Genomic DNA, 26,320 nt, shown 5'->3' with positions numbered 1-26,320 from the left:
GGACTTACGTGCTAACCACAGCCAGCTCAGCTAGGAGTGGGTCTGTGCGTGTGCATGAGAGGGTGCTGAGGTCTCCATGGGTAATTGGCCTTGGGGATCACACCCTGATAGTGTTCAGATTTCAAGGCCACAGCCTTGGAGGTTGACAAAGGAGACCTTGGTCCCCCGAGGTCACTTTAGTTGGACATGGCTACTGAGCCATGTGGGGGTGGATGATGGAGAGGAAGCAAGTCTTGTGCATACCCTCAGAGCCCTCGAAAACATAGTATCTCAAGCTGGAGGTCGGTTAAGGCATTTGTCTGTAAAGCCAAAGGACCCAGGGCTAGATTCCCCAGAACCCAGGTAAGCCAGATGCACAAGGTGGGGTATGCGTCTGGAGTTCGTTTGCAGCAGTTAGAGGCCCTGATGTGCCCATTCTCTCACTCTACTGCCTCTTTCTCTTCTCTCAAATAAATAAATAAATAAATAAATAAATGTTTTTAAAAATGCAGCGCCTCAACCAGGCTGCAGTCTGTTTGGTGCACTCTTGGGGGCACCACCATACTTCCTGCAGGGTCAGCAAGATCCAGGGTCCCAGGCTGCATGCGTTCGGGGGAGGGGGGGGACAGTGAGGCCCGGAACTGTACCAAGTCTTTCCTAACAAAGATACAGTGAGGTTGTAACTTCAAGGACCTCAGAACATGATCTCATTTGGAAATAGGACCCTTACAAAAGTAATGAAGGGGGTGAGGGAGCTGGCTTAGTGGTTGAGGCTCTTGCCTGAGAACTCTAAGGACCCAGGTTCAATTCCCCAGTACCCACATAAGCCAGATGTACAAGGTGGTGCATCCATCTAGAGTTCGTTTGCAGCGGCTGGAGACCCTCACACACCCATTCTCTCTCTATCAGCCTCTTTCTTTCTCTCTCTCTTCTTCTCTCCCTCTCTCTCAAATAACAAAATAAATATTTTTTTTTAAAAAGTAATCAAGGGAATTAAAGTAGGGTGGGTTCTAATCCCATGGGATGTGTTCCTACAAGAGAGAGAGCAGAACACATGGTGAGCCTGGTGAAGGAGGAGGCGGAGGGCAGAGCAAGGCAGGACCCCAGGGTTGCTGGGAGCCACCAGAGAAGGCAGAGGCTGGGCTGAGCGTCCCTCTCCGTCTTGGAGGGAACCAGCCTGCAGACACCTTGATCTTGGGTTTTTATCCCAGCATGCCTGCTATCTAACCCCCGCTGTTCACTCTGCCCTATTATGCCTCCCTCTTGCAATCTTGCTGGCGTCTGGGAGCCCTTCCCCTCACCTCCATTGTCTCTGAAATGTCTTTGGAAAGGCTGTTACCTCCGCGTGCGTGCCTGTCTGCTCCTTCATTCAGCACTCCTTCCTCCTTCCGAGTCCTTCCGCCCTGGACTGAGAGGTCCTGTCCTCAGGCAGCTCTTCCCCAGAGGCCCAGCTGAGTCAGCTGTCCTGCCATCCCTCTCTCGGACTGAAGTTTCCATAACAAAGAAAGGAAAAAAGACACACTCACAGAGAAACAAAAGGAAGAAGAAAAAGAGAGAGAAAGAAAATCCACTGTTGTGTTAAAGATTCTATAAGGCTCAGGCTGGAGAGATGGCTTAACAGTTAAAGGCACTTGCTACCAAAGCCTGATGGCCTGGGTTCAATTTCCCAGTACCCATATAAAGCCAGATGCACAAAGTGGCACATGCATCTGGAGTTTGTTTGCAGTGGCAGGAGTCCCTGGCATGTTCAAGTGCTCTTGCTCTCTCTCTCTCTGTCAAATAAATAAAAGAAGTTTTAGGGCTGGAGAGATGGCTTAGCAGTTAAGGTGCTTGCCTGTGAAGCCTAAGAACCCATGTTTGACTCTCCAGGTCCCATGTAAGTCAGATGCACAAGGTGATGTAAGCAGGCAAAGTTGCACATGCACACAAGGTGGCGCATGCATCTGGAGTTCGATTTCAGTGGCTGGAGGCCCTGGCATGTCCAATTCTCACTCTATCATAAAAAAATATTTTAAAACCGGATTCTATAAGGCCAAATGAGTAATTAGAACTTCCTGGTTGGGGAGAACTGGAATGTTGTAAATTCTCCTTAATAGCCATTCATTACCCACCCCATATCAACCTAACATCCTATTGACTATCAGGTAAAAGCTCTGAAATGTGTCCTTAGCAGACCACCAACCCAGAAGCTAAGAACACAATCAGACTCACCTGAAATGACAGCAGAGTTTTCTCTGCTCTACTGAAACCCGCCTGCCTGCAGAACACCTTGATTTACAACTTTCTTTCTTTCCTGCCTTCCTTCCTTCTTTCTTTCTTTCCTGACTAATAAAATCTCACGTAACCACTTCCATGTTGGACACATGAATCTGTGTTCCCGGGCCATGGTCACTCATATTAGGCTAAAAATAATTGCACTGGGGCCCTCTTGCTATCACATGTATTAGGTCTCTGATAACTTGTGAGTACTTATCGCATGACTGTAAGTGAAGCGCAGCCGTCCCCTGGCCCAGGCCTCGTGTTCTCTGTTCGCGCTGCTGTGCGGATGACCGGCCCGGGCAGGCTCGAGAGAAAGTCTCCGAGCAGTCAGACCAAGACGAGGCCCTCTCGTCGCTGCCCAGCCCGCTGCCCCTGGTGGGCTTACTTAGAGTGAGCGCCGGTTTCTGATGTACACACCGCACACGTTCACCATTAAGTCCTTCCAGAACCCTGGGCGCTGTCGCTGCACCCCCATTTGACAGAGGGCCATCTGCTTTCCCTGGGCACCTGCGGCAGGCTGTAGAAGCTGAATCAAGGCCCGGGCTGGGATCCCACCTGCCCGCTTGGAGGTTTGGGTGAAGCACTGCCACGCGCTGCTCCCTGGGGAGGGTGTGCGTGTGTGCGTGTGTGTGTGTGTGTGTGTGTGTGCGTGCGTGTGTGTGTGTGCAGGTGCGTGTGCCAGGAGGGTTTGTGTTAGGAGTGGAAGGGCACCTGGGATCGCAGGTGCCCTTAATGCAGCCGAGGGCGGGGCTCCGCCCAGCTGTCAACCTCCCGGTTGGTTCACGTTCCCCGCCAGGAGCCGCGGCGCTCTTCCCGCTGGAGCTGCGCCCTGGCCTCGGCCCCTTAAACACCGGTGATGGAAGTTTCCGTTTCTTCTGGACTCAGGCGTTTCCCAAAACCATTCCCATCCCCTCAGACGCTTGCTCCCGTTTCCAAATCTCGTGATTTTTGTCCTTGAACTAGTGCTCTGGGTACCAGTATCCCAGAACTTTCTGTAATCCAATGCTCTGCTTGGACGTTGAACGAAACGTCCCCAGAGGCCCATGTGTTGAAAGCTTGGCCCTCAGCGTGGTAGCGTTGGGACCTTTAGGAGCTGGGCATCAGTGGGTGGTCTTCAGGACAGTGGGGGCGTGGCCTCAAGAAAGGCATATCAATTAAGCTCAGTCACATCAAAACAAATGCCTGGAAGTTAACATGGGGAAAGACATGAAAGACGTCTGCAGTCACTAGACTCAAATGAACAGAAACCCCAAGTTAATCGATTCCACTATTGCATGTCAACATGATACAGCCTGGGCTACATGAGACCCTTCCTTGGAAGGTTGGAAGGACAAAAGGAAGGAAGGAAGGGGAAGGGAAGAAGACAGGGAAGGAGGAAAGGCTACAGGTTCATAAGATCTTCACACATCAGGTCCATCAACAATTCATAACTACTGTCAGTTCATGGTTTTGGGGGGAGAAGGCATTTTCTTCAGTGGTGTAGCCATTGCAACTTGCTTAGGAATCCCAGGACCCCCTCATCCAACAAGACAAGAGGACAGGCAATGAGAAGATTATAGTGGGTGGGGGCTGGAGGGTGGCGGGTCCTGAGCTAAGGTCACGCATGTAGTCAGCCCTGCGTGCTCTCTTAGGGCTCAGTTCGTGGCCAGCTTAAAGGGGCGCTGCTTAGCTTGGATAATGTATGTCACTCCTCTTGTTCTTGTGACAAGGCACTTGGCAAAAGCAACTTTAGGGAGGGTTTATTTTGGCTCACAAGTTGTAGGTGCAGTCCACCAAGGCGGGGAAGGCGTGGCAGGAGTGAGGCAGCGGATCATATTGTATCCGCGGTCAAGAAGCAGAGGGGAGGAAGGCCAGTGCTCAGCTGGCGTTTTCTTTCTTGTTTATTTTAAAAATACTTTATTTATTTATTTGCAAGGAGAGAGCCAAAAAAGGGGAATTGCTCTCTGGGTGAGGGGACATCCAGCTTCTGCCTCTGGGCATTGATGCTCCTTGTTTTCATGGACACCAGAGCAAGAAGTCAATGTAGGAGGATGTGAGGACCGCACCGCAGCGATGAAGAGAATGGGCTGCGGGAATAGAAGGATCAAGGTTCAAGACCAAATACCCCAGCCTCCCCCCACCCACACAGTTAGCTTGTGGCCCTGAGAATGCTGTGACCTCTTAGTGACAGCATCCCAGGTGGTAAGAGCATGCTTGGGTCATTTTATTTATGGGGATTTTCTGTTTTGGAATCTTACAGATGAACTGCTGGATCTTGGTACTAACGACTGTGAAGGAGGCAGTGTCACTCATTTCAGGCTATTCTTGTGTATGTCGGCTGTCTCACTCTAACTCAGGCTGACCTGGAATTCACTATGTAGTCTCAAACTCACAGTGATCCTCCTACCTCTGCCTCCTGAGTGCTGGGATTAAAGGTGTGCACCACCACACCTGGCTTCATCTACCCCATTGTTTTGTGTGTATATGTGTGGTGTTCACACATGCATGAATGTGCATCTCTATGTGCATGGATGCAGGTATGTGCAGGTCTATCTGTGTGGTGGAGGCCAGAGGTTGATGTCGAATGTCTCCCTTGATTGTGCTCAACTTTATTTTTTATATTTTTTTATGAGAGAGAGGAGAGAGGGAGAGAGAGAGAACTGGCACACCAGGGCCTCCAGCCACTGCAATTGAACTTCAGATGCATGTGTTACCCTGTGTGTCTGGTTTACCTCAGAGCTGGAGAGTTGAACATGGGTCCTTAGGCTTCACAGGCAAGTGCCTTAACCACTAAGCCATCTCTCCAGCCCCTCCACTTTATTCTGGTGTATGCACATGTGCGTGTCCCGTGCAGTGGCCAGGTGAGGACATTAAGTGTCATCCTGTGTCATTCTTCTGCCTTATTTCCCTGGGACAGAGTCTCTCACTGAACCCAGGGCTCCCGGCAATCCTCTTGGGGTTCCCCTGTCAGCACTGGAGTCACAGGCATGGATGATGCTCAGCAGGCCCTCTCACCTGCTGGCCTCTCCCCAGCCCACCTAAGTGTTTGCGACAGGGTCTCTCACTGAACCCGGGGCTCACCAATTGGGATAGACTAGCGAGGCTGTGAGCCCCAGGGGTTTTGGTTCCCTGTATCCCTCTCCCCAGGGCTGGGATTACAGGCGAGCAGCACCCTATTCAGCCATTTGCATGGGTTCTGGGGCTCTGAACTCATGCTAGTGAGGCAAGTGTTTTACCCACCTTCTTTTCTGAGTGTCTCTCACTGGCCTGGGATTTTCCAGTACACTGTGTAGCTGGTGAGCTACAGGGATTCTCCATCTCCACCCTACCACACCCAGCCTTTTTCTTTTCTTTTTATTTATTTATTTATTTTATTTTATTTGGTTTTTCGAGGTAGGGTCTCACTGTAGTCTAGGCTGACCTGGAATTCTCTATGTAGTCTCAGGGTGGCCTCGAACTCACAGTGATCCTCCTACCTCTGCCTCCCAAGTGCTGGGATTAACGGCGTGCACCACCACGCCCAGCTCTTTTCTTTTTAAACAGGAGCCTTTTCTGACTTTTTAAACAGGAGTGCTGGGGGCTTGAACTCAGGTAAGCACTTACTGATTTAATGCCTTGGTCCCCAAGTCTATTCTTTAATCCAGTGGCTCACCTGCCAGGGCAGAGCCATCCTATCGGGATGACAAACCACATGTGTAACTTTAACTTTCTAGTTGTTGCATTAAAGGGGGGGGGGGGGCTGGAGAGATGGCTTAGTGGTTAAGGCACTTGCCTGCAAAGCCTAAGGACCTATGTTCTACTCTCCAGGTCCCACGTAAGCCAGATGCACAAAGGAGAGGCAAACACAAGGTTCACACATGTCTACTAGGTGGTGCAAGCATCTGGAGTTCGATTGCAGTTGGCATGCCAATTTTCTGTCTCTCCTCTCTCTAAAATAAAATAATAAAAAAATAAAAATTAACAACAAATCCCAGCACTTGGGAGACTGAGGCAAGAGGATTGCCAGGAGTTTGAGGCCAGCCTGGGGATACAGAATGAGCTCCAGGTCAGCCTGGGCTAAAGTGAAACCCTACCTCAAAAACAACAAGGTGCCTTTAATTCTAGAATGTGGGAAGTGGGGGCAGGAGGATCGTTATGAATTGGGCTAAACAATGAGTTCCTGTCTTAAAAAGGAATTAGTAAAGACGGCCGGGCATGGTGGCCTCAACAGGTACACAGACGAAAAATTAAGGTTTGGGCTGGAGAGATGTCTTAGCAGTTAAGGTGCTTGCCCGCGAAGCCTAAGGTCCCAGGTTCAATCCTTCAGGTCCCACATGAGCCAGATGTGCATGCTTCTGGAGTTCATTTTTAGTGGCTAGAGGTCCTGATGTGTCTATTCTCACTCTTTCTCTCCCTTTCTTTGTGTCTAATAAATAAATAAAACTAAATCTTAAAAAAATGTTTTTTAGGGCTGGAGGGATGGTTTGGTGGTTAAGGCATTTGCCTGCAAGGCCAAAGGACCCAGGTTGATTTCCCAGGACCCACGTTAGCCAGATGCACAAGGGGGCGCACACGTCTGGAGTTCGTTTGCTGTGGCCGGAGGCCCTGGCGTGCCCATTCTCTCACTCTCCCTCTTTTTCTGTCAAATAAATAAAAATAAAATATTGTTAAAAAGTTTTTATTTTATTTTGTTTTTGTTTTTGTTTTTTGTTTTTGTTTTTGTTTGTTTTTTCGAGGTACAGTCTCACTCTGGTCCAGGCTGACCTGGAATTAACTCTGTAGTCTCAGGGTGGCCTTGAACTCATGGCGATCCTCCTACCCCTGCCTCCCGAGTGCTGGGATTAAAGGCGTGCGCCACCACGCCCGGCAAAAGTTTTTATTTTTTAAAATCAAGGTTTAATTCTCCTCTTGCCTGAATCTCTCGTGCTGTCTCTCAGGGAATACTGTCAGAGGGTAAGGCCTTGAGGTGGGCTGGGGGAAACGCTATCTATGATGGGACAGAATTGGAAGAGTGAGCGGACAAAAGTGTCAGCAGGACAGGATTGTGTTCCCAGGGTGGGCATCCACTCACTGGCAGAGCCCTACCCTCTCAGGGCCAAGTGTGGTACCCACCACAGAGGGCTGCTTGTGAGGGAGCTTCTTCTCAGCAGGCGCCCCCGTGCTCACGGGGGAGCACACATTAGTTCTCTTTGTTTTGTGGCGGGGTAAGGCCTACTCACTGCATGCAGGCAACCGGCCTGTGGTTTCAGCACTTGAGAGTCTGAGGCAGGAGGGAGCAGAGCCGCAGTCAGCCGCAGTGGGAGCCCAGGCAGAGACAACCAGAGACACAAACAAAAAGGCCGGGTGTACGGCACACACCTTTAATCCAAGGATTTGGGATTTGGGATGCCCAGGTAGGAAAATCGTGGTGAGTTCGAGGCCACCCTGAGCCTACATAGTGCATTCTAGGTCAGCCTGGGCTAGACCCTACCTTGAAACAGCTCCTTGCTTTAAAAAACCAAATAAAAGACAACCCCAAAAACCCAAACACAAACAAAGACATAAACAATAACATCCCGAAACCAAACAATTAACAAGGAAAGTTAGAATAGAGAGAAAAATTTTGGAATTCTTAAGCCAGACAAACAGAAGCAAAATCAAAAGAGGGAGAAAAGAATTGGATATCCCAAACAAAACAACCAGAAGCAAAAATACCAAAAAGAAACGAAAACCGTGGAAAAAGCCATCCTGCACAGGTGGCAATTTGACCTCCATCTGCAAGAGAAGAAGACAGTAATGTAAGGGAGCCAGGCTTCTGATGGGAAGATGTCAAGGATTCTGGAGGGCGGAGGTTGGGACGGGCCACCCAGAGCCACTCAGGGGTGGGGTCGTCAAATCTGCTGGGAAGCTCTCAGGAAGACTCCTGACCTGGGAATGGAGAGATCCAAGTTCAGGTCTCTCTACTCCTACTCACCCATGTGACACAGCCCACTTAAATGTCACACTGGTCAGACCATAATCGAATGAGGCAAGACAGGTTGTTTCACACAGCAAAATAATGAGCACTGGGCTCGGAGTCCACCGAGTCTCAATCCCAACCCCGAGACTCCAGATCTGGGCGTTCTTAAGCAAGTGGCTCCACCTCTCGAGCCTCTGGCTCATCTGTGAGGTGGGTGTGTTACTAGCCACACCTTGTGGAGCTGTTGCAGAGGATGGAGTGAGGTAAAGTATGTTCAAGAGCTTAGGATGGAGCTTGAGCCCAAAGCAGACACTCAGTAAAGGGAGGCTATTATTCATAATTGCTCTGGAAGGAATGAATTCCGCATGACAGATGTGAAAAAACCTCTGATTGGGGCCAGAATGGCTTGGAAAATATAGAGAGCACAGCCTGTCACCCAAGTGTGTATGATCTTTAACAAAAGGTCATTTCTTGGGCTGGAGAGATGGCTTAGCCGTTAAGGCACTTTCCTATGAAGTCTAAGGATCCAGGTTCGATTCCCCAGGACCTACTTAAGCCAGATGCATGAGGTGGCGCTTGTGTCTGGAGTTTGTTTGCAGTGGTTGGAGGCCCTGGTGCTCCCGTCCTATCTGCCTCTGTCTCTGTCTGTCTTTCAAATAAATAAATAAAATACTTTTTTTTCCCCCAAAGGTCATTTCTTTGTAAGAATGCACAGGTTGTGTGGAAGGAGAGGGGGAGGGAAGTTAGGAAGTAGAATGTTTCTCACCGGCACGTTCCAGAAGCCCACAGGGGACCCATCCCAATTCTTAAAGCACGGGTACTGCAGCCAGGCCTCAGCCTCTCCTGCCAGCCTCTGCCAGCCATCCAAGTCCTCACTAGCCACGTTCCCTGTAGGATCAGCCGGGTCCAGGATCACAGGCCTGCAGAACAGTGTTCCCGTAGGGACAGTGAGGAGCTGGGGGCATCCAGGCCTGTGTTCCAATCCCAGGTCCCTAGAACTCTCCGATCTGAGGGAGTGGAGTCAAACCTGGCTACCTCAGAGACATAAAGATAAGTGTGAGTCCATGGCACTTGGGGCAGATAAGTATGGACATAACTAGGAATAGTCCATGTCACTAACCCAGGTGACAGTTTTTACTCTCATACTATCTACTGTCAATTGGTTCAATCACGGGCATGCAATATGTAAGTCTTTATTATTGCTACCTCAGTTCCAACTCCCCTCATTTTCCGTTTGGGTTGGGATGAGCTCAGGGCTTTGGTTTCCTCGCCCAGGCAAGGAGGAGCCCAGTCCTGCTTCCTTGGGCTGGAGGTTCTGGTGTCAATCAAGTGGCAGGCAGTGGCCAGCACAGTGACAGGATGGGAGATACTCAAGAAACAGGGAGCACCCCCCCATTTCTGAGGCATTGCTGCCTAGAGCTCCCTGATGGGGGGAGGGGGGTCAGGGTACCTGGTTTTCTGGAGCTGTCTGTACAGGTAGTCAGAAATAAACTGGTCATTAAAGTCGTAATACACCGTCCAGTAGACACAAAGCTTCTGGTACTCCATGACCAACTGCAAGACGGTCTTGAATCCCTCGGCTGTGTTGAAGTAGGTCTCCCCACACCCGCGTTCCCACGCGTGGACTGTGAGCAGCTCGAGGGCATACTGTGGGGGTAGTGGATTCCCAAGCTTCTCCTTACACTGAGAGGAGGGAAAGAAATTTAAAAAGAAAATGAGGTCGCCTAGTTTCTATGTCCAGTACATTTCTCAAGGGGTCAAACGAGCCCACCACCTGGTTTTTGTCCATAAAGTTTTATTAGTACACGGCCACGCCCATTCATTTATATGCAGTCCTGTGGGTGCTTTCTTGGTGGCCATGAGTGGTCATGATGGAGACCAAGTGGTCCACAAAGGCTAGAATGCTGACTGTCTGATGGTTTATAAAGCAAGTGTAGTGAGACCAGGTGAGAGCTGGAGCTCAGGATTCCTATTCATCTTGAGGAATTAAACTCCTGGAGCCTCGGAGCTGGAGAGATGGCTCAGTAGTTAAGGCACTTGCCTGCAAAGCTTAAGGACCTGGGTTTGATTCCCCAGTACCCATGTTAAGCCAGATGCACAAGGTGGTGCATGTGTCTGGAGTTCATTTGCAGTGGCTGGAGGCTCTGGCGTGCTCACTCTATCTGCCTCTCTCTCTCTCTTTCATAAATAAATAAATATAAAATACATAAAAAACTCTTAGAGCTTTTGTTTTTAATTTCACGAATCATGATACTATGAAGGGGCTGGAGAAATGGCTTAATGGTTAAGGCTCTTGCTTGCAAAGCCTAATAACCAGGTTCAATTCTCCAGTACCCATGTGAAGCCATATGCATGAAGTGATGCATGCATTTTGAAATTTGTTTGTGGTGACTGAAGGCCCTAGTGTATCCATTCTCTCTGTCTGCCTATATCTCTCTGTTTGCCATATATATTTAGGCTGGGAGATGGTTAAGAGCAAGCATGAGGGCCTCATGTGGGTCTGGGGAACCAAACATGGGTCATTAGGCTTTGAAGACAAGTGCCTTAACCACTGAGCCATCTCTCCAGCCTGTCTCTTGTCTTCTCAGCTTACTCTCTTGTTTCTCTGGCCCCTGCTCCTCTCCCTGTGCTGATGGGGCCCGCAGTGGCCGGGCAAGATGCCATACCAGTTGGTACCAGTGCTTCACAAGGCGGATGAGACTCTTGAGCTTGGGGGGACGCTGCTTCAGGAAGCTGCGCTGCAGCTCTGTAAAGCACGTGGAGAATTCGCCCTCTCTCTTCAGGTTGGTGCACTCATGGATGAGCCTGGCGTAGATGTGGGGTTCAGGTTTGCTGTATTTGCTGCTATGACCTGTTAGGGTGGGATCATTAAGATGTGTCAGCCTTTCTCTGAGGTTCTTCTGGTCCCTTGGGGTGGAGGGCACAACCACTGGTTCAGCGGTATGAATAGAGTTTTCATCAGAGTAGGTGCACCCCACAGACGGCCATGTCCTGCATTATGTTTCAGACTACATACATGTCAGTGGCCCCACTGGTGATCTCAGAGCTGAGAAGTTCCTGTCGTCTAATGTCCTCATGAAGTCTGAGCATGACTTTTTTTTTTTCTTGTTTGAGGTAGGGTCTCACTCTAGTCCAGGCTGACCTGGAATTCACTATGTGGTCTCAGGGTAGCCTTGAACTCATGATCCTCCTATCTCTGCCTCCTGAGTGTTAGGATTAAAGGCGTACGCCACCGTGCCCGGTTTTTCAAGCATGACATTTTACTCGTAGGTCTGGGAGAGCAGTGAGAAAACCACAGGACTGGTGGTCTATAATTAGGTACTTTTGTGGTAGAAAAGAAGCTAAAAGTTGAACTGATTCATTGAGTTACTATAAGAGTTAGTTGCTGAGGAGCTAAAAGTTATTTTCGTCAGCAGATGGAAAAGTCCCCAAGAAGGAACTGTCCAGAAAGGGCCCAAAGAGGATAAGAAGGAAAGACAGTCTAGGCTAAAACAAAGTAAAATGGAGTCCATTGTTAGTGTGGCCTGACTACAGAAATGACTGATATGCAAACTGCCACATCTTGTTGGTTCACTTACCCCTTCCCTTGACTATGAAAACTACAAAATGGAAATGCTTCTTTGGAAGGCTGCCTCAAGCTCTTTGGCTCCCTGGGTGATAAACTCCTGTCCTTTCACTCATCTGGCCTTGGAGTGATCTTTCCAGAGAATTTCTACAACACTTTCGCATTGTTGTGACAAGTACCTGACCAGAAGCAACTTAACAAAGGAAGGGTTGACTTGGGCTCACAGCTCCAGGCGACAGTCTATCCCAGAAGGGACGGATGGTGGCAGGAGCCTGTCGCAGAGCTGGTCACATTCAGCCCACAGCGAGGAAGCCAAGTGACCAAGGTTGCTGCTCAGCCAGCTCTTTCCTTTTTATTCAGCCCAGGCCCCCAGTCTATGGAATGGTGCGGTCCACACGTACGTAAGGTGGGTCTTCCCACCTCAGTTAATCTAATCTAGATAACCCCTCACAGGCGTGCCCAGACACTCATTCTAGGTGATTCTAGGTCCTGCCAAGTGTGTGTGTGTGTGTGTGTGTGTGTGTGTGTGTGTGTGTGTGTGTACCTTGGCAGTGTTCCTTGCACCTGCCTGCGGAGGCCGGAGCAGGAAGCTGGGTACCCGCGCCTTTGCTTTTCTACCCACTCCTGTTTAAATCAGTTTTGCGCTGGCATCACAGGTGTATGTGGCCGTGCCCAGCTGCTTAGGTGGTTTCCGGAAATTCAAACTCAAGCAGTTTCAGGGCCCCCCTCAGGCCCTCATGCTTGCACAGGAAGCACATTTAACCACTGACCCATCCCTCCAGTTCCCCAGGCCTGTCAAGTTATAATCACGCTGACCTTCTTTTGTATCACAAAGCCACGCAGAAGAAGGGCAGCACAATTACATACCAATCCCCAGCGGTGCTACTGGCGTCAGTTTTCTGAAGCATGCTTTTTATCTGAGAACAGTCCTGCTTCTATGAAAAGCTTATCGTAGAGCTGGTCAGATGCCTAAATGGTTAAGACGCTTATCTGCAAAGCCTAATGACCTGAGTTTGATTCTCTAGTATCCACATAAAGCCAGATGCATAAGGTGGCCCATGCACCTGGAGTTCGTTTGCAGTGGCTAGAGGCTCTGCTGTACCCATTCGCTCCTTCTTTCTCTCTCTGTGCTGGGCATGGTGGCACACGCCTTTAATCCCAGCACTCGGGAGGCAGAGGTAGGAGGATTGCTGTGAGTTCGATGTCAGACTGAGACTACGTAGTGAATTCCAGGTCAGCCTGGATTAGAGCCAAGACCCTACCTCAAAAAGAAAACTACAAGCTGGAGAGATAACTCAGTAGTTAAGGTGTTTGCCTGTGAAGTCTAAGGAACTGTGTTTGACCTCCCCAGACCCCACGTAAGCCAGATGCACAAGGTGATGTATGCACAAGGTCGCACATGCACACAAGGTGGTGCACATGTCTGGAGTTTGATTGCAGTGGCTGGAGGCCTCTCATAAAAACAAACAAGAAAGAAAAATACCGGGCTGGAGAGATGGCTTAGTGGCTAAGCGTTTGCCTGCGAAGTCTAAGGACCCCGTTTCAATCCCCTAGTACCCATGTTTGTTACCCCAGTATCCACGTAAGCTAGATGCACAAGATGGCGTGTGCATCTGGAGTTTGTTTGCAGTGGCTAGAGGCTCTGGCATGCCCATTCCCCCCCGATATATATTTATATTTATATATATATATATATACACACACACACACACACACATATATATACATATATACATATATCTGCTTCTCTCTGCCAAATAAAAAAATTTAAAAAGGAAAATACAATAAAAAGCTTATTGTAGGACAGCCTGTTTCTTTTATTTTTAATTTAATTAATTTATTTATAAGCACAGAGAGAGATAGAGAGAAGAGAGACAGACAGAGAGAGAATGGGCATGCCAGAGCCTCCAGCCACTGCAAACAAACTCCAGACCCATGTGCCCTTTGTGCAGCTGGCTTACGTGGGTCCTGGGGAATTGAACCTGGGTCCTTTGGCTTTGCAGGCAAATGCCTTAACCTCTAAGCCATCTCTCCAGCCTTAGCCTGTTTCTTAAATTATCTCGTGTTTATTGTCTTTTCATTGTATTGTTTGATGAAATCTAATTTTTTTTTTTTTTGAGGTAGGGTCTTGCGCTAGCCAGGCTGAGCTGGAATTCACTACGTAGTCTCAGGGTGACCTTTAAAGGTACAGTGATCTTCCTACCTCTGCCTCCCAAGTGCTGGGATTAAAGGTGTGCACCACCACACCCCGCTCTAATTCTCATTCTTTGTCAAGATTCGGAGAGCAGCAGGCTATGTCATAGGTACGTTTGTGTGTGAGTACATGTGTGTACATGTGTGTGAGTACATGTGTGTACATGCATGTAGCCCATGCTATTCCACCTGGCTTTGTGTAAATACGCTATGATATATGCAGAAGGACAAAGCCACCTACAGACGTGGTTCAGAATGACCCTGCTCACTCAGCCCCTCAGGACCCGGCTCCTCACTCGTGTGCTCGTTGTTTGGCTCTTCGCGAGCACGCTGGGCCTGGTGCGCTCCGGCACTCACGCCCTGGGTCGTCCTGTGGACGGCTGCTGGCTGGGGTCCTCCTCCTGCAGGCTGGCGTACACACGGTCACTGCCAGTGCCGTCAAACTGAAACACAAATGTGCCCTGGGAGCTGGCTCGGTGGTTGGAGGCCCTTGCTGTCAAAGTCTGCGGGCCCGGGTTTGATTCCCAGAACTCACAAAAGCCAGATGCACACAGTGACACATGTGTCTGGAGTTCGGGCCCCTGGCATGCCCATACTCACTCTCTATGTCTCTCTCTTTCCTCTTGAAAATAAATAAATTAAAATGTTTAAATTTTTTTTATTATTTATTTACTTGCAAGCAGAGAGAGAAAGAGAGAGATAGTGAGAAGAGACGAGCGAGAGAGTGAGCAAGTGAGACAGAATGGGCATGCTAGGGCTTCCAGCTGTTGCAAACCAACGACAGTGCTATTTTGTGCATCTGGCTTTATATGAACACTGGGGAATGGAAACCAGGTCTTTAAGCTTTGCAGGCAAGTGTGTTAGCCACTGAGCAATCTCTCCAGGCCCAAGTAAAAATATTTAAAAAAACAACAACCCACAAATGCAGGGCTGGAGAATTGGTTTAGCAGTTAAGGCACTTGCCTGCAAAGCCAAAGGACCCAGGTTCAATTCCCCAGGATCCATGTAAGCCAGATGTATCTGGAACTCATTTGCAGCGGCTACAGGCCCTGGTGTGCTCATTTTCGTTCTCTATTTGCCTCTTTCTCTCTCAAATAAATAAATAAATTTCTAAAAAAGAAACAAATGCAGCCAGGTGTGGTAGTGCACACCTTGTATCCCAGCATCCAGGAAGAAAAAAAACGTGTCGGCCAGGGTGGGGGTGGGGCGCCCTGAAGACATGCTTAGCAGTTAAGGCACTTGCTTCTGAAGCCTGATGACTCGGGTTCCATTCCTCAGTACCCATGTAAACCAGATGCACATGGTCGCACATATGCCTGGAGTTCATTTGCAGTGGTTAGAGGCCCTGGTGTGCTCATTCTCTCTCTAATTAAAACAAAAAAAAATTCTAAAAATCCACAAATGTAATGGGTGTCACTTCCCACCAGCAACTGCAGGACCAGTGCTCCCAGTTCCTCTCTCCCTCCTTTCCTTCCTTTCTTTTTTCTTTTTGTTTGTTTTGTTTTTCTGTTTGTTTGAGGTAGGGTCTCACTCTAGCCCAGGCTGACCTGGAATTCACTATGTAGTCTCAGGGTGGCTTTGAACTCACAATGATCCTCCTACTTCTGCCTCCTGAGTGCTGGGATTAAGGGCGTGCGCCACCACGCCAGCCCCCAGCTCATTTCTGAGTAGCCACCTCTTAGCCTCTTGCCATTTCCCCAAAGCTCCCGGGCTCCCTCCTGCCGCCAGGCCTTTGCCTTGGGCATCTTTGCTCCCGGTCTCTCTCTCCCGCCAGGTTGTGGTCGCCACTGCATCCTGCACCCGACTCGCTGGGTTCTTTTCACGGCTTCCCCTTCAGCCAGACTGCAGATAGTAGCAATTCACGCCGCGTCCAACAGAGGTCGCCAGAACGTAAAACCTCATTTAGTCCCTAAACTCCCCTCTGCTGAGTTCACGGTGGCATTGTTTGCGGAGTGCGCGCCAGTTGGGGAAATCGTAATTTGGAAAACCTAGTATGTGTCAGACCTGGTGCAAGATCTTAGCATAGATTATCAGTTAAAATAAGGAGATGGCAGGTGTATTCATGGTGGTGGTGGTGGGATACAGTTTTCTTGATAAGGAAATTGAGCCGGTGAGAAGCCCTGTTCTATCCAAACACTCCTGCAAAGAGCCGACCCTCAGCACAGGCGAGGTTTCCTAGACCTGACTGGAGGTTGATTTTCAGGCAGATCTACGCAGCTCCACTTTTGTAAAGACAATCCCACCCACTCGGGCATGACTGCAGCTGGGAACTCAGGCGGATGCCTTGTAAACAATGCCCTCGTCCCCAGACTGTGCCAATTTGCTATGTTGCCGTGGAGTCTTAGCCACCCCCTCCTAGGAGAAATGCTAAAATTCCCCCCACCCTACAGATGGCTAAAACGAAAGTCCTGCTTGGGAAAACTCTGGAATTATGGGGGTTTCAACTTAGAAATAGAGACCAGTGTGCTAAAGTTGTGTTAAAGAGCAGGCTGGGCCCCCTGGGGCCTGCGACACTCACCCAGGGCATCATAGGCCAGCAGCACATCAAACTCCACTTCCTGCTGGAGGTAGGGGTCGCTCAGAGTGAAGCTGAGCGCCCTGGGCGTGAACCACCAGAACCACCAGGGACTCTGGACCTTGAATATCACTCGAAACTGCTGCTCTCGCTGGCAGGCTTCCAGCTGCTTCTTAATTTCCTCAAGGAACTCTGCCCGGCGATTGAACTGCTCATCAAAACTGGTGAGATTGTTGAGGAAGACCACCAGGTCGGCATCTGACCGGCCTCTGAGTGCAGTGCCTTTTCCTGAGGAGCCCCCCTATAAAAGACAAGAATGCCCAACATGGCACCTTGCACGGCAGCCGAGATATGGGGCCAGCCTTGGTGTCATCGACAGAGGAAAGGTCAGAGAAGAAAAGACCCCACACACTGTGAAGTTCTAGTCAGCCTCAAAGATGAAACCAGGCATGGTGGCGCACACCTTTAATCCCAGCACTTGGAAGGCAGAGGTAGGAGGATCGCTGTGAGTTCAAGGTCACCCTGGGACTACATAGTGAATTCCAGGTCAGCCTGTGCTAGAGTGAGACCCTACTTCGAAATCAAAACAAAACAGAACAAAAGAAATCTGTGACATGTGCAGGAAAATGGATGGAACTGGAGATCATTATGTTAAATGCAACATGCCAGACACAGAAAGACAAATATATCAAGTGTTTTCTCTCAAATGTGAATCTAGATTTTTTTAACGTATATATGTATGCATGTATTTGTACATGTATGTTTGTGTGCGCATGCATGTATGTGGTCATATGAATCACATGAAAGCAGAAAGGAGCACTATGTGGAGATGGAGGAGTCTAAAGTGAGGCGGGTGCAAGAGAGGGAAAGACAACAGAGCACGTCATCTCTCACGTGGACTCTAGACACACCTGTACATGCACACATACATGTACACACACACACGTATGTACATCATAAAGCAGACTGGGACTTAGCTATCTTTTTTTTTTAATATTTTTTGTTCATTTTTATTTACTTATTTGAGAGTGACAGAGAGAGAGGGAGAGAGAGACAGATAGAGAATGGGCGCGCCAGGGCTTCCATCCCCTGCAAACGAACTCCAGACGCGTGCGCCCCCTTGTGCATCTGGCTAACGTGGGACCTGGGGAACCGAACCTCGAACCGGGGTCCTTAGGCTTCACAGGCAAGCGCTTAACCGCTAAGCCATCTCTCCAGCCCGGGATTTAGCTATCTTAAGGGAGGAAGGGGCCAGCAGGAGGAGGCAGGATAGGCGCTATAGTCCACTCCAGAGAATTACAGACCACCGTGGTTCTTAAGCCAATTGAGAGTCCTTCATTGTCAGTGCCTGAGAGAGGACTACTGCCTGGGGGGCTCTCAACCGCAAGGGAAGGTGGGATAAGGTTTAGAAAGTCAAAAACCACAACTACATCATACAAGGTGCAGGCCAGGTAATAGAGGTTACAGTTAGTCAAAAGCAATGAACCTCCTGGAGCCTCAGAAAGCAATGAACTTCCTGGTTTAGTAGGTGAAACTGGGTAAGAAAGAATGTTCTGTCAACCAGGATGTGGTCTTCAGAGGGGGTCAGCAGCACAGAAATGGAGTCAGCTACAACAAAATGGAGTCACTTGGGGCAGTTCAAAGCAAGGCAGGAAAACGCCCGAGTCCACCTGGTCTGTAATTCTCTTGAGTGGACTGTAACAGCTTTCCCCTTCAATTTTATTTTGTTTATTTCTTTGACAGACAGAGAGAGAGACAGAGACAGTGAGTATGGGGGTGCCAGAGCCACTTGCCACTGCAAGTGAACTCTAGACCTTGTGTAGGTGAATTCACATAGGTACTGGGGAATTGAACCCAGGCCATCAGGTTTTGCAAACTCTGCTTTCCCTCTTAATTCTTCTTAAATGAAAGCTCATAATTTACCCTTCCTTGAGTATGTATTTTCTTTCTTTAAAAAAATTTTTTTTTTGGTTTTTTGAGGTAGGGTCTCACTCTGGCTCAGGCTGACCTGGAATTCACTATGTTGTTTCAGGGTGGCCTCGAACTCTCGGCAATCCTCCCACCTCTGCCTCCCAAGTGCTGGGATTAAAGGTGTGCGCCACCACGCCCAGCTAAAACACTTTTTTTATTGACAACTTCCATGATTGTAAACAATATCCTATGTTAATTCCTTCCCTCCAACCACTTTCCCCTTTGAAACTCCACTCTCCATCATATCCCCTCCCCCTTTCAATCAGTCTCTCTTTTATTTTGATGTCATGATCTTTTCCTCCTCTTATGATGGTCTTGTGTAGGTAGTGTCAGGCACTGCGAGGTCATGGATATCCAGGCCATTTGGTGTCTGGAAGAGCTCGTTGTAAGGAGTCCTACCCTTCCTTTGGCTCTTTTTCTTCTTTTGGTTTTTCAAGGTAGGCTCGCACTCTGGAATTCACTATGTAATCTCATAGCCTCGAATCTCATGGCCTCGAACTCATGGTGATCCTCCTACCTCTGCCTCCCGAGTGCTGGGATTAAAGGCGTGCGCCACCATGCCCAGCTTCTTCCTTTGGCTCCTACATTCTTTCTGTCACCTCTTCTGCAATGGACCCTGAGTCTTTAAAGGTGTGATAGAGATATTTCAGTGCTGAGCACTCCTCTGTCACTTCTTCTCAGAACCATGGTCATCGCAAGGTCACTGCCATCTGAAAAGAGAAGCTTCTCTAACCAAAAGTGAGAGTAGCAAAAATATAGGGGTATGAACATTAAGAGAGATGCTCACTGGGCAGTTCGGTGAGCATAGTATATACATTAGGCCACACACCAAGCAGACGTTACGCCCCTAAGGCTCATGACTACCCCTGTTGTAGATTTTCAGTATCAGGGATACATTCCCTCCTATGGAGTGGGCCTTCAGTCCAATTAGAGGGCAGTTGGTTTCCCCCATAACAGACATGGCACTATTGCACCTGTTGGCTCATTTGGCCTGGCTGGACAATTATAAGGCTTGCAGTGTCCACTGTTGAGTATCTTCACTGGTGATTTCTCTTTCTCCCATTGAACTGCATGCAGCGTGACTTTTTCCAGCTTGCTGTCAGCTGGTCTACATGGAGGAGGTTTTCAGCTCAGCTCCAGCAGGATTTCTCAGTGACCTTACGCCCAAGTATGTGGCATCTTCAGCAACAGGTTCTACCATCTATTCCTGGTGGGAAACCAAGGGCCTTGGCAATGGCCTGTAGTGTTTTGGGGGCATCAGGGATGGAGAAAAAGCATTTGACACAATATAACCTCCCTCCATGATAAAAGTCCTACAGAAACTGGGAATAGATGAGACATATCTCAATATAATAAAGGCTATTTATGACAAGACTACAGCCAACATATTACTAAATGGGGAAAAACTGGAAGCTTTTCCACTAAAATCAGGAACATGACGAGGATGTCCATTGTCCCCACTTTTATTTAATATAGTACTGGAAGTCTTAGCCATAGCAATAAGGCAAGAGACACACATAAAAGGGATACAAATTGGAAAGGAAGAGATCAAATTATCATTATTTGCAGATGATATGATTCTATATATAAAAGACCCTAAAGACTCTACCAGCAAACTGTTAGAGCTGATAAACACCTATAGCCATGTAGCAGGACACAAAATAAATATACAGAAATAAGTGGCCTTCCTATATGCTAACAACAAACACACAGAGGATGAAATCAGATAATCACTCCCATTCACAACTGCATCAAAGAAAGTAAGGTACCTTGGAATAAGCCTAACCAAGGAAGTAAAGGATCTCTACAACAAAAACTTTAAAAACACTCAAGCGAGAAATTGCAGAAGACACTAGGAAATGGAAAACCATCCCTTGTTCCTGGATCAGAAGAATCAATATTGTGAAAATGGCAATCTTTCCAAAAGCAATCTACACATTTAATGCAATCCCCATCAAAATTCCAATGGCATTCTTCACGGAAATAGAAAAAATATCCAAAAATTCATTTGGAATTAAAAAAATATCTAAAACAATACTGAGCAGCAAAAATAAGGCTGGTGGTATCACCATACCTGATTTTAACCTATATTACAGAGCCATAGTAACAAAAACTGCATGATACTGGCACAAAAGCAGACATGTAGATCAATGGAACAGAATAGAGGACCCAGATGTAAGTCTGGGTTGCTATAGCCACTTGATATTCAATAAAAAAGCCAAAAATGCTCATTGGAGAAAAGACAGCCTCTTCAGCAAATGGTGCTGGGAAAACTGGATATGTATCTGTAAAAGGATGAAAATAGATTCTTCTCTCTCTCCATGCACAAGAATTAAGTCCAAATGGATTAAAGACCTTAACATCAGACCTGAAACTCCGAAACTGCTAGAGGAAAAAATAGGGGAAACTCTTGAACATATTGGTCTTGGAAAGACTTCCTGAATATAACCCCAATTGCTCAGGCAATAAAACCACAGATTAATCACTGGGACCTCATGAAATTACAAAGATTTTGCACTGCAAAGGACACAGTGAATAAAGCAAAGAGGCAACCTACAGAATGGGAAAAAATCTTTGCCAGCTATACATCTGATAGAGGCTTAATATCTAGGATATACAAAGACCTCAAAAAATTAAATGATAAGAAACCAAATAAGCCAACTAAAAAATGGGCTCTGAAGCTAAATAGAGAATTCTCAAAAGAAGAAATACGGATGGCGTATAAGCATCTAAAAAATGTTCCACATCCCTAGTCATCAGGGAAATGCAGATTAAAACTATGTTGAGATTCCATCTCACTCCTGTCAGATTGGCTACCATCATGAAAACAAATGACCATAAATGCTGTCAAGGATGTGGAAAATGAGGAACCCTTCTACACTATTGGTGGGAATGCAATCTGGCCCTGCCATTGTGGAAATTGGTGTGGAGGTTCCTAAGACAGCTAAAGATTGATCTACCATATGACCCAGCAATAGCACTCCTAGGCATATATCCTAAGGACTCATCTCATTACCTTAGAGATACTTGCTCAACCATGTTTATTGCCACTCAATTTGCAATAGCTGGGAAATGGAACCAGCCTAGATGTCCCTCAACTGATGAGTGGATAATGAAGATATGGCATATTTATACAATGGAGTTCTATTCAGCAGTAAAGAAAAATGAAGTTATGAAATTTGCAGAAAAATGGATGGATCTGGGAAGGATTATACTAAGTGAGGTAACCCAGGCCCCAAAAGACAAGTGTCACATGTTCTCTTTCATATGTGGATCCTAGCTACAGATGATTGGACTTCTGTGTGAGTAGGAAGAAAACTCAGTAGCAGAGGCCAGTAAACTAGAAAAGAGATATAAAGGGAAGAGAAAGGAAGGGAGGGGGGTACTTAATAGGATGGTATTGTAAGTAGAAGAATAGATTAATGGGGGTGAAAAGGCCTAAAGTGAGGTCAGGGGAAGAGACTAAGTAAAGGAAAGGTGGATGGAGGACTAATCAAAATCTAAGAGGATATAAATAAGTCATATGGAATCCTACTTTTTTGGACAATGGAACACTCAGGAGCCATAGATTGTTGCTAGAAAATTTTTAGTGCCAGGGATGGGATACCTTCCAGTGAGTTGTTGGCCAAGGAGGACCCTGATGCCCCCAAAACATTACAGGCCATTGCTGAGGCCCTTGGTTTCGCACCAGCAATAGATGGTAAGACCCTATTGCTTAAGACTCCACATACTTGGGCTGCAAGGCCACTGAGAAGTCCTGCTGGAACTGAGCTGATAACCTCCTCCATGTAGACCAGCTGACAGAAAGCTAGAAGACGCCATTCTGTATGCAGTTCAATGGGAGGAGCAATCACCAGTGAAGATGGTCAACAGTGGACACTGCAAGCCTTATATTTGGCCAGCCAGGCCAAATGAACCAATGGGTGCAATAGTGGCACGTCTGTCATGGTGGAAACCAACTACCCTCTAATTGGACTGGAGGCCCACTCCATGGGAGGGAATACATCCTTGATACTGAAAACTTAAAACAGTGGTAGTCATGAGCCCTAGGGGTGTAACATCTGCTGATGTCTGGCTAAATGTATATACTATGCTTATCAAACTGCCCAGTGAGCACTTCTCTTAATGTTCATACCCTTACATTAATGCTACTCTCACTTTTGGAAGAGAATCTTCTCTTTTCACATGGCAGTGACCTTGGGATGACTCAGAAAGCATCATGGTGCTGGAAAGAAGTGACCAGAGTGCTCAGTACTACAATATCCCGATCACACCTTCCAGGGCTCAGGGTCTACTGCAGAAGAGGTGGCGGAAAGAATGTAAGAGCCAAAGGAAGATTAGGACTCCTTACAACGTGCTCCCCCCAGACACAAAATGGCCTGGATATCCATGACCTCACAGTGCTTGACACTAACTACACAAGACCCTCATAAGAGGAGGAAAAGATCATGACATCAAAATAAAAGAGAGACTGAATGAGATGGGGAGGGGATATGATGGAGAATGGAGTCTCGAAGGGAAAGTGGGGGGAGGGAGAGTATTACCATGGGATTTTTTTTTTTTATAATCATGGAAGTTGTTAATAAAAAGTTGAAAAAAACAAAAAAGAACTCAAGACTTGACACCTGTTGCCAGTGGGAATTCTAATCCACCAAGCTCCCCCACCTTAACTCCAGACCAGCAGGGCTGATCTATACATTTTACTTACTTTGCACTACCCTGTGAGATACTGGGAGAGTTGCATGAGAAAATTTGGGCCCTGAGAATTTATATAACTTACTCCAGTATCTGCTATGTTCTTCCAAAACTTATATCCCCCCCCTTTTTTTTCAAGGTAGGGTCTCACTCTAGCCCAGGCTGACCTAGAATTCACTATGTAGTCTCTAGGTGGCTTTGAACGCACAGTGATTTGTCCTACTTCTGAAGCCTCCCAAGGGCGGGGATTAACGGCATGCACCACCATGCCCAGCTAAAATATTTTTATTTGCAAGGAGAGAGAGAGAGAGAGAGAGAGAGGGAGGGAGGGAAGAATTGGGCATGCTACTGCAAATGAGCTTCAGTTGCATGTGCCACTTTGCACATCTGGCTTTACATGGGTACTAGGGAATAGAACCCTCCACGCCCCAAAACTTATATATATATATAAATATTTCTTTTATAATTTTTTTGGATTAAAAATTTTGGATGCACGGGGTGGGGATTATAAGGAGAGAGAAAGAAAGAGAATGGGCACACCAAGGCCTCTAGCAGCTGCAAACAAACTAGATACATGGCCCACCTTGTGCTATATGTGGGTACTGGGGAATCAAACCTGGATCTTTACGTTTTGCAGGCAAGCACCTTAATAGCTGAGCCAACTTTCCAGCCCCCTAAAACTTATTCTTTTTTTTTTTGAGGTAGGGTCTCACTCTAGCTCAGGCTGACCTGGAATTCACTATATACTCTCAGGGTGGCCTCGAACTCACGGCAGTCCTCCTACCTCTGCCTCCCTAGTGCTGGGATTAAAGGCGTGTGCCACCATGGCCAGCTCTTCTTTTTTTAAAGGATGCTTTAGTTTTCAGTTAACTGGAAGCTCAGTATGCCAGGCGTAAGGCTAGCATGTATGGATTCAGAGATGTCAATTACCAAACGATCAAACTATGATAGTCTGGAGGTGAAACGGAGGCGGCAGGGGCTGATGCTGAGGATGGGAAGCAACAAGGCAACCTGGCAAAGATACGGTCCCCAAAGGTCTGGTCGCTCCAGAAAGGAGACAAAACTTCCAGCCCTAGAGGCAGATGGAATCTTCCCCTCTCGACCAGTCCCACCCTGTCTAGAAACCCCAGTACTTGCGAGCACTCTTCACGGACCTGGACAGGGACATGCATGCCATGGCAACGCCATCTCCAGGGCTAAGAGCCGCTCACCTGGGCCGCATGCCCTTGGCCCCTGGAGCTGTGGCCTCTGGCTGCCAACCCTGGGAGAACGAGCACAGGGCAAGAGCGATGTCACTGGAGGCGGTGGCCCATACCATCGGATGCAGTCCCTAAGCCGGATCCGGAAGGTCCCAAAAATTATTATTAATATTATTTTAAAAGATATTTATTTATTTGAGATAGAGAAAGAGGCAGAAAGAGAGACGGAGGGGGTGGGAGAGGGGGAGAATGGGAGTGCCAGGGCCTCCAGCCACTGCAAACGAACTCCAGATGCATGTGCCCCTTTGTACATTTGGCTTATGTGGGTCTTGGAGGTCGAACCTGGATCCTTTGGCTTTGCAGGCAAATGCCTTAACCGCTAAGCCATCTCTCCAGCACCTATTTTTTTTTTTTTTTGAATTTTTTGAGGTAGGGTCTCACTGTGGTCCAGGCTGACCTGGAATTCACTTGGTAGTCTTAGAACTCAAGATTATCCTCCTACCTCTGCCTCCCTAGTGCTTGGATTAAAGGCGTGCACCACTACGCCTGGCTTCCAAAACTTATTCTTAAGCAGCTCACAAGACTGCATAGAAATTGTGAATTTCCATTCATCAGCAAACTGCTTACAAAGAGTTGGGCCTCAGTTTCCCTATCTGTAGCCTGGCACAGTGAAGCCTAACTTTAGCTAGACCATTTTTGGGGAATACAGATGTGGGAACCCATGGCGGAATTTATCTGAGCAGGGCTGGAGAGATGGCTTAGCAGTTAAGACACTTGCTTGTGAAGCCTAATGAGCCAGGTTCGATTCCACAGTACCCATGTAACAAGATAATGCATGCATCTGAAGTTTGTTTGCAGTGGCTGGAGGCCCTGGCCCACCCATTCTGTCAGCCTCTTTTACTCTTTCTCAGAAATAACATTTTTGTTGCTGTTGTTTTGTTTTGCCACGTAGGGTCTCACTCAAGCTCAGGCTGACCTGGAATTCACTATGTCGTCTCAGGGAGGCCTTGAACTCATGGTGATCCTCCTATCTCCGCAGTGCTGGGATTAAAGGTGTGTGCCACCACACCCTGCATTTTTTTTTTTTAAAGAATTGATCAGAAAGATGGCTTAGTGGTTAAGGCATTTGCCTGCAAAGCCAAACGACATTGGTTAGATTCCCCAGCACCCACATAAGCCAGATGCACAAGGTGGCACATGCATCTGGAGTTTGTTTGCAGTGGCTGGAGGCCCTGGTGTGCTGATTCTCTGTCAAATAAAAATAAAAATATTTAAAAAAAAAAAAAAGAACTGATCTTAGCAGCTGCGATTAGAGGCTGGGGGTTGGTGGGGGGGGCAGGTATATCAGAGTCTCTCGGTGCAGCCTGGGCTCTGAGTCTCCCAGGTCAGGAGGAGGCAGCTCACCTTTACCACCTTGGAGACCCTCACGGGGTGACTGGCGTTTCTGAAGCACCGCTCCTTTAGGAAAGCGCACAAGGTACCAACGGCCGCTCTGACCCGCCTGCTGAAGTCTGTGTCCGGAAGGAGGTGTTCTTCTATGAACTTGTCTAGATCGCGGGCTGGGGTCTTTCGGAGCGCCATCTCCACTCACACGGGCCGGGCAGCGCATCCGCACCGCATCCGCATGGGCATCCGCACGGGCATCCGCACGGGCATCCGCACGGGCATCCGCACGGGCATCCGCACGGGCATCCGCACGGGCATCCGCACGGGCATCCGCACGGGCGTCCTTCCACCTCCTCCCCGGCTTCCAGTTTCGGTTTCCTGGGACGGGCGGAGCCAGGATGGGGCAGACACTCCTCTCCCTCAGCGCAGGGCGGCCTCTGCCGGCTTTCTCTGGTCTTTACCAGCCTGGCTATTTTTGGGGAATTAACCTCCCGCTAAGAGAAAAGCGGAATTAAAAAGGGCGCACGCCTTTGATCCCAGCTCTGTGAGGCAGAGGTAGGAAGATCCCTGTTGAGTTCGAGGCCAGCCTGAGACTATAGAGTGAGTTCCAGGTCGAAAACAAACAAAAAAATCAAACCCAGACTTCCTCTTTCTTGAACTTC

The 26,320-nt window shown here is 48.0% G+C and overlaps 1 protein-coding gene across 2 annotated transcripts; it reads right to left on the bottom strand.

Moving 5' to 3' along the window:
- Positions 1-7,537: 7,537 nt before the first annotated feature.
- LOC101606252 (2'-5'-oligoadenylate synthase 1A) lies at positions 7,538-26,037 on the bottom strand. Of its 2 annotated transcripts, none has more exons than XM_045132502.1 (7): positions 25,999-26,037; positions 25,677-25,926; positions 16,411-16,708; positions 10,801-10,985; positions 9,585-9,817; positions 8,901-9,054; positions 7,538-7,950 (listed from the first exon to the last, which is right to left on the bottom strand). In XM_045132502.1, exons 2-7 carry the CDS (start codon positions 25,851-25,853, stop codon positions 7,663-7,665), a joined length of 1,335 nt encoding a protein of 444 aa, XP_044988437.1. In that variant the 5' UTR covers positions 25,854-25,926; positions 25,999-26,037; the 3' UTR covers positions 7,538-7,662. The 2 variants fall into 2 exon arrangements, with proteins under 2 accessions (XP_044988437.1, XP_044988438.1); XM_045132503.1 differs by lacking the exon at positions 7,538-7,950 and adding an exon at positions 7,976-8,103.
- Between the last annotated feature and the right edge of the window lie 283 nt (positions 26,038-26,320).

The sequence above is a fragment of the Jaculus jaculus genome, chromosome 13 (genome assembly GCF_020740685.1).
Source record: "Jaculus jaculus isolate mJacJac1 chromosome 13, mJacJac1.mat.Y.cur, whole genome shotgun sequence".
Classification (NCBI taxonomy): domain Eukaryota; kingdom Metazoa; phylum Chordata; class Mammalia; order Rodentia; family Dipodidae; genus Jaculus; species Jaculus jaculus.
The sequence above is the reverse complement of the archived record's forward strand: the minus strand, read 5'-3'. Positions and strand labels throughout refer to the sequence as shown.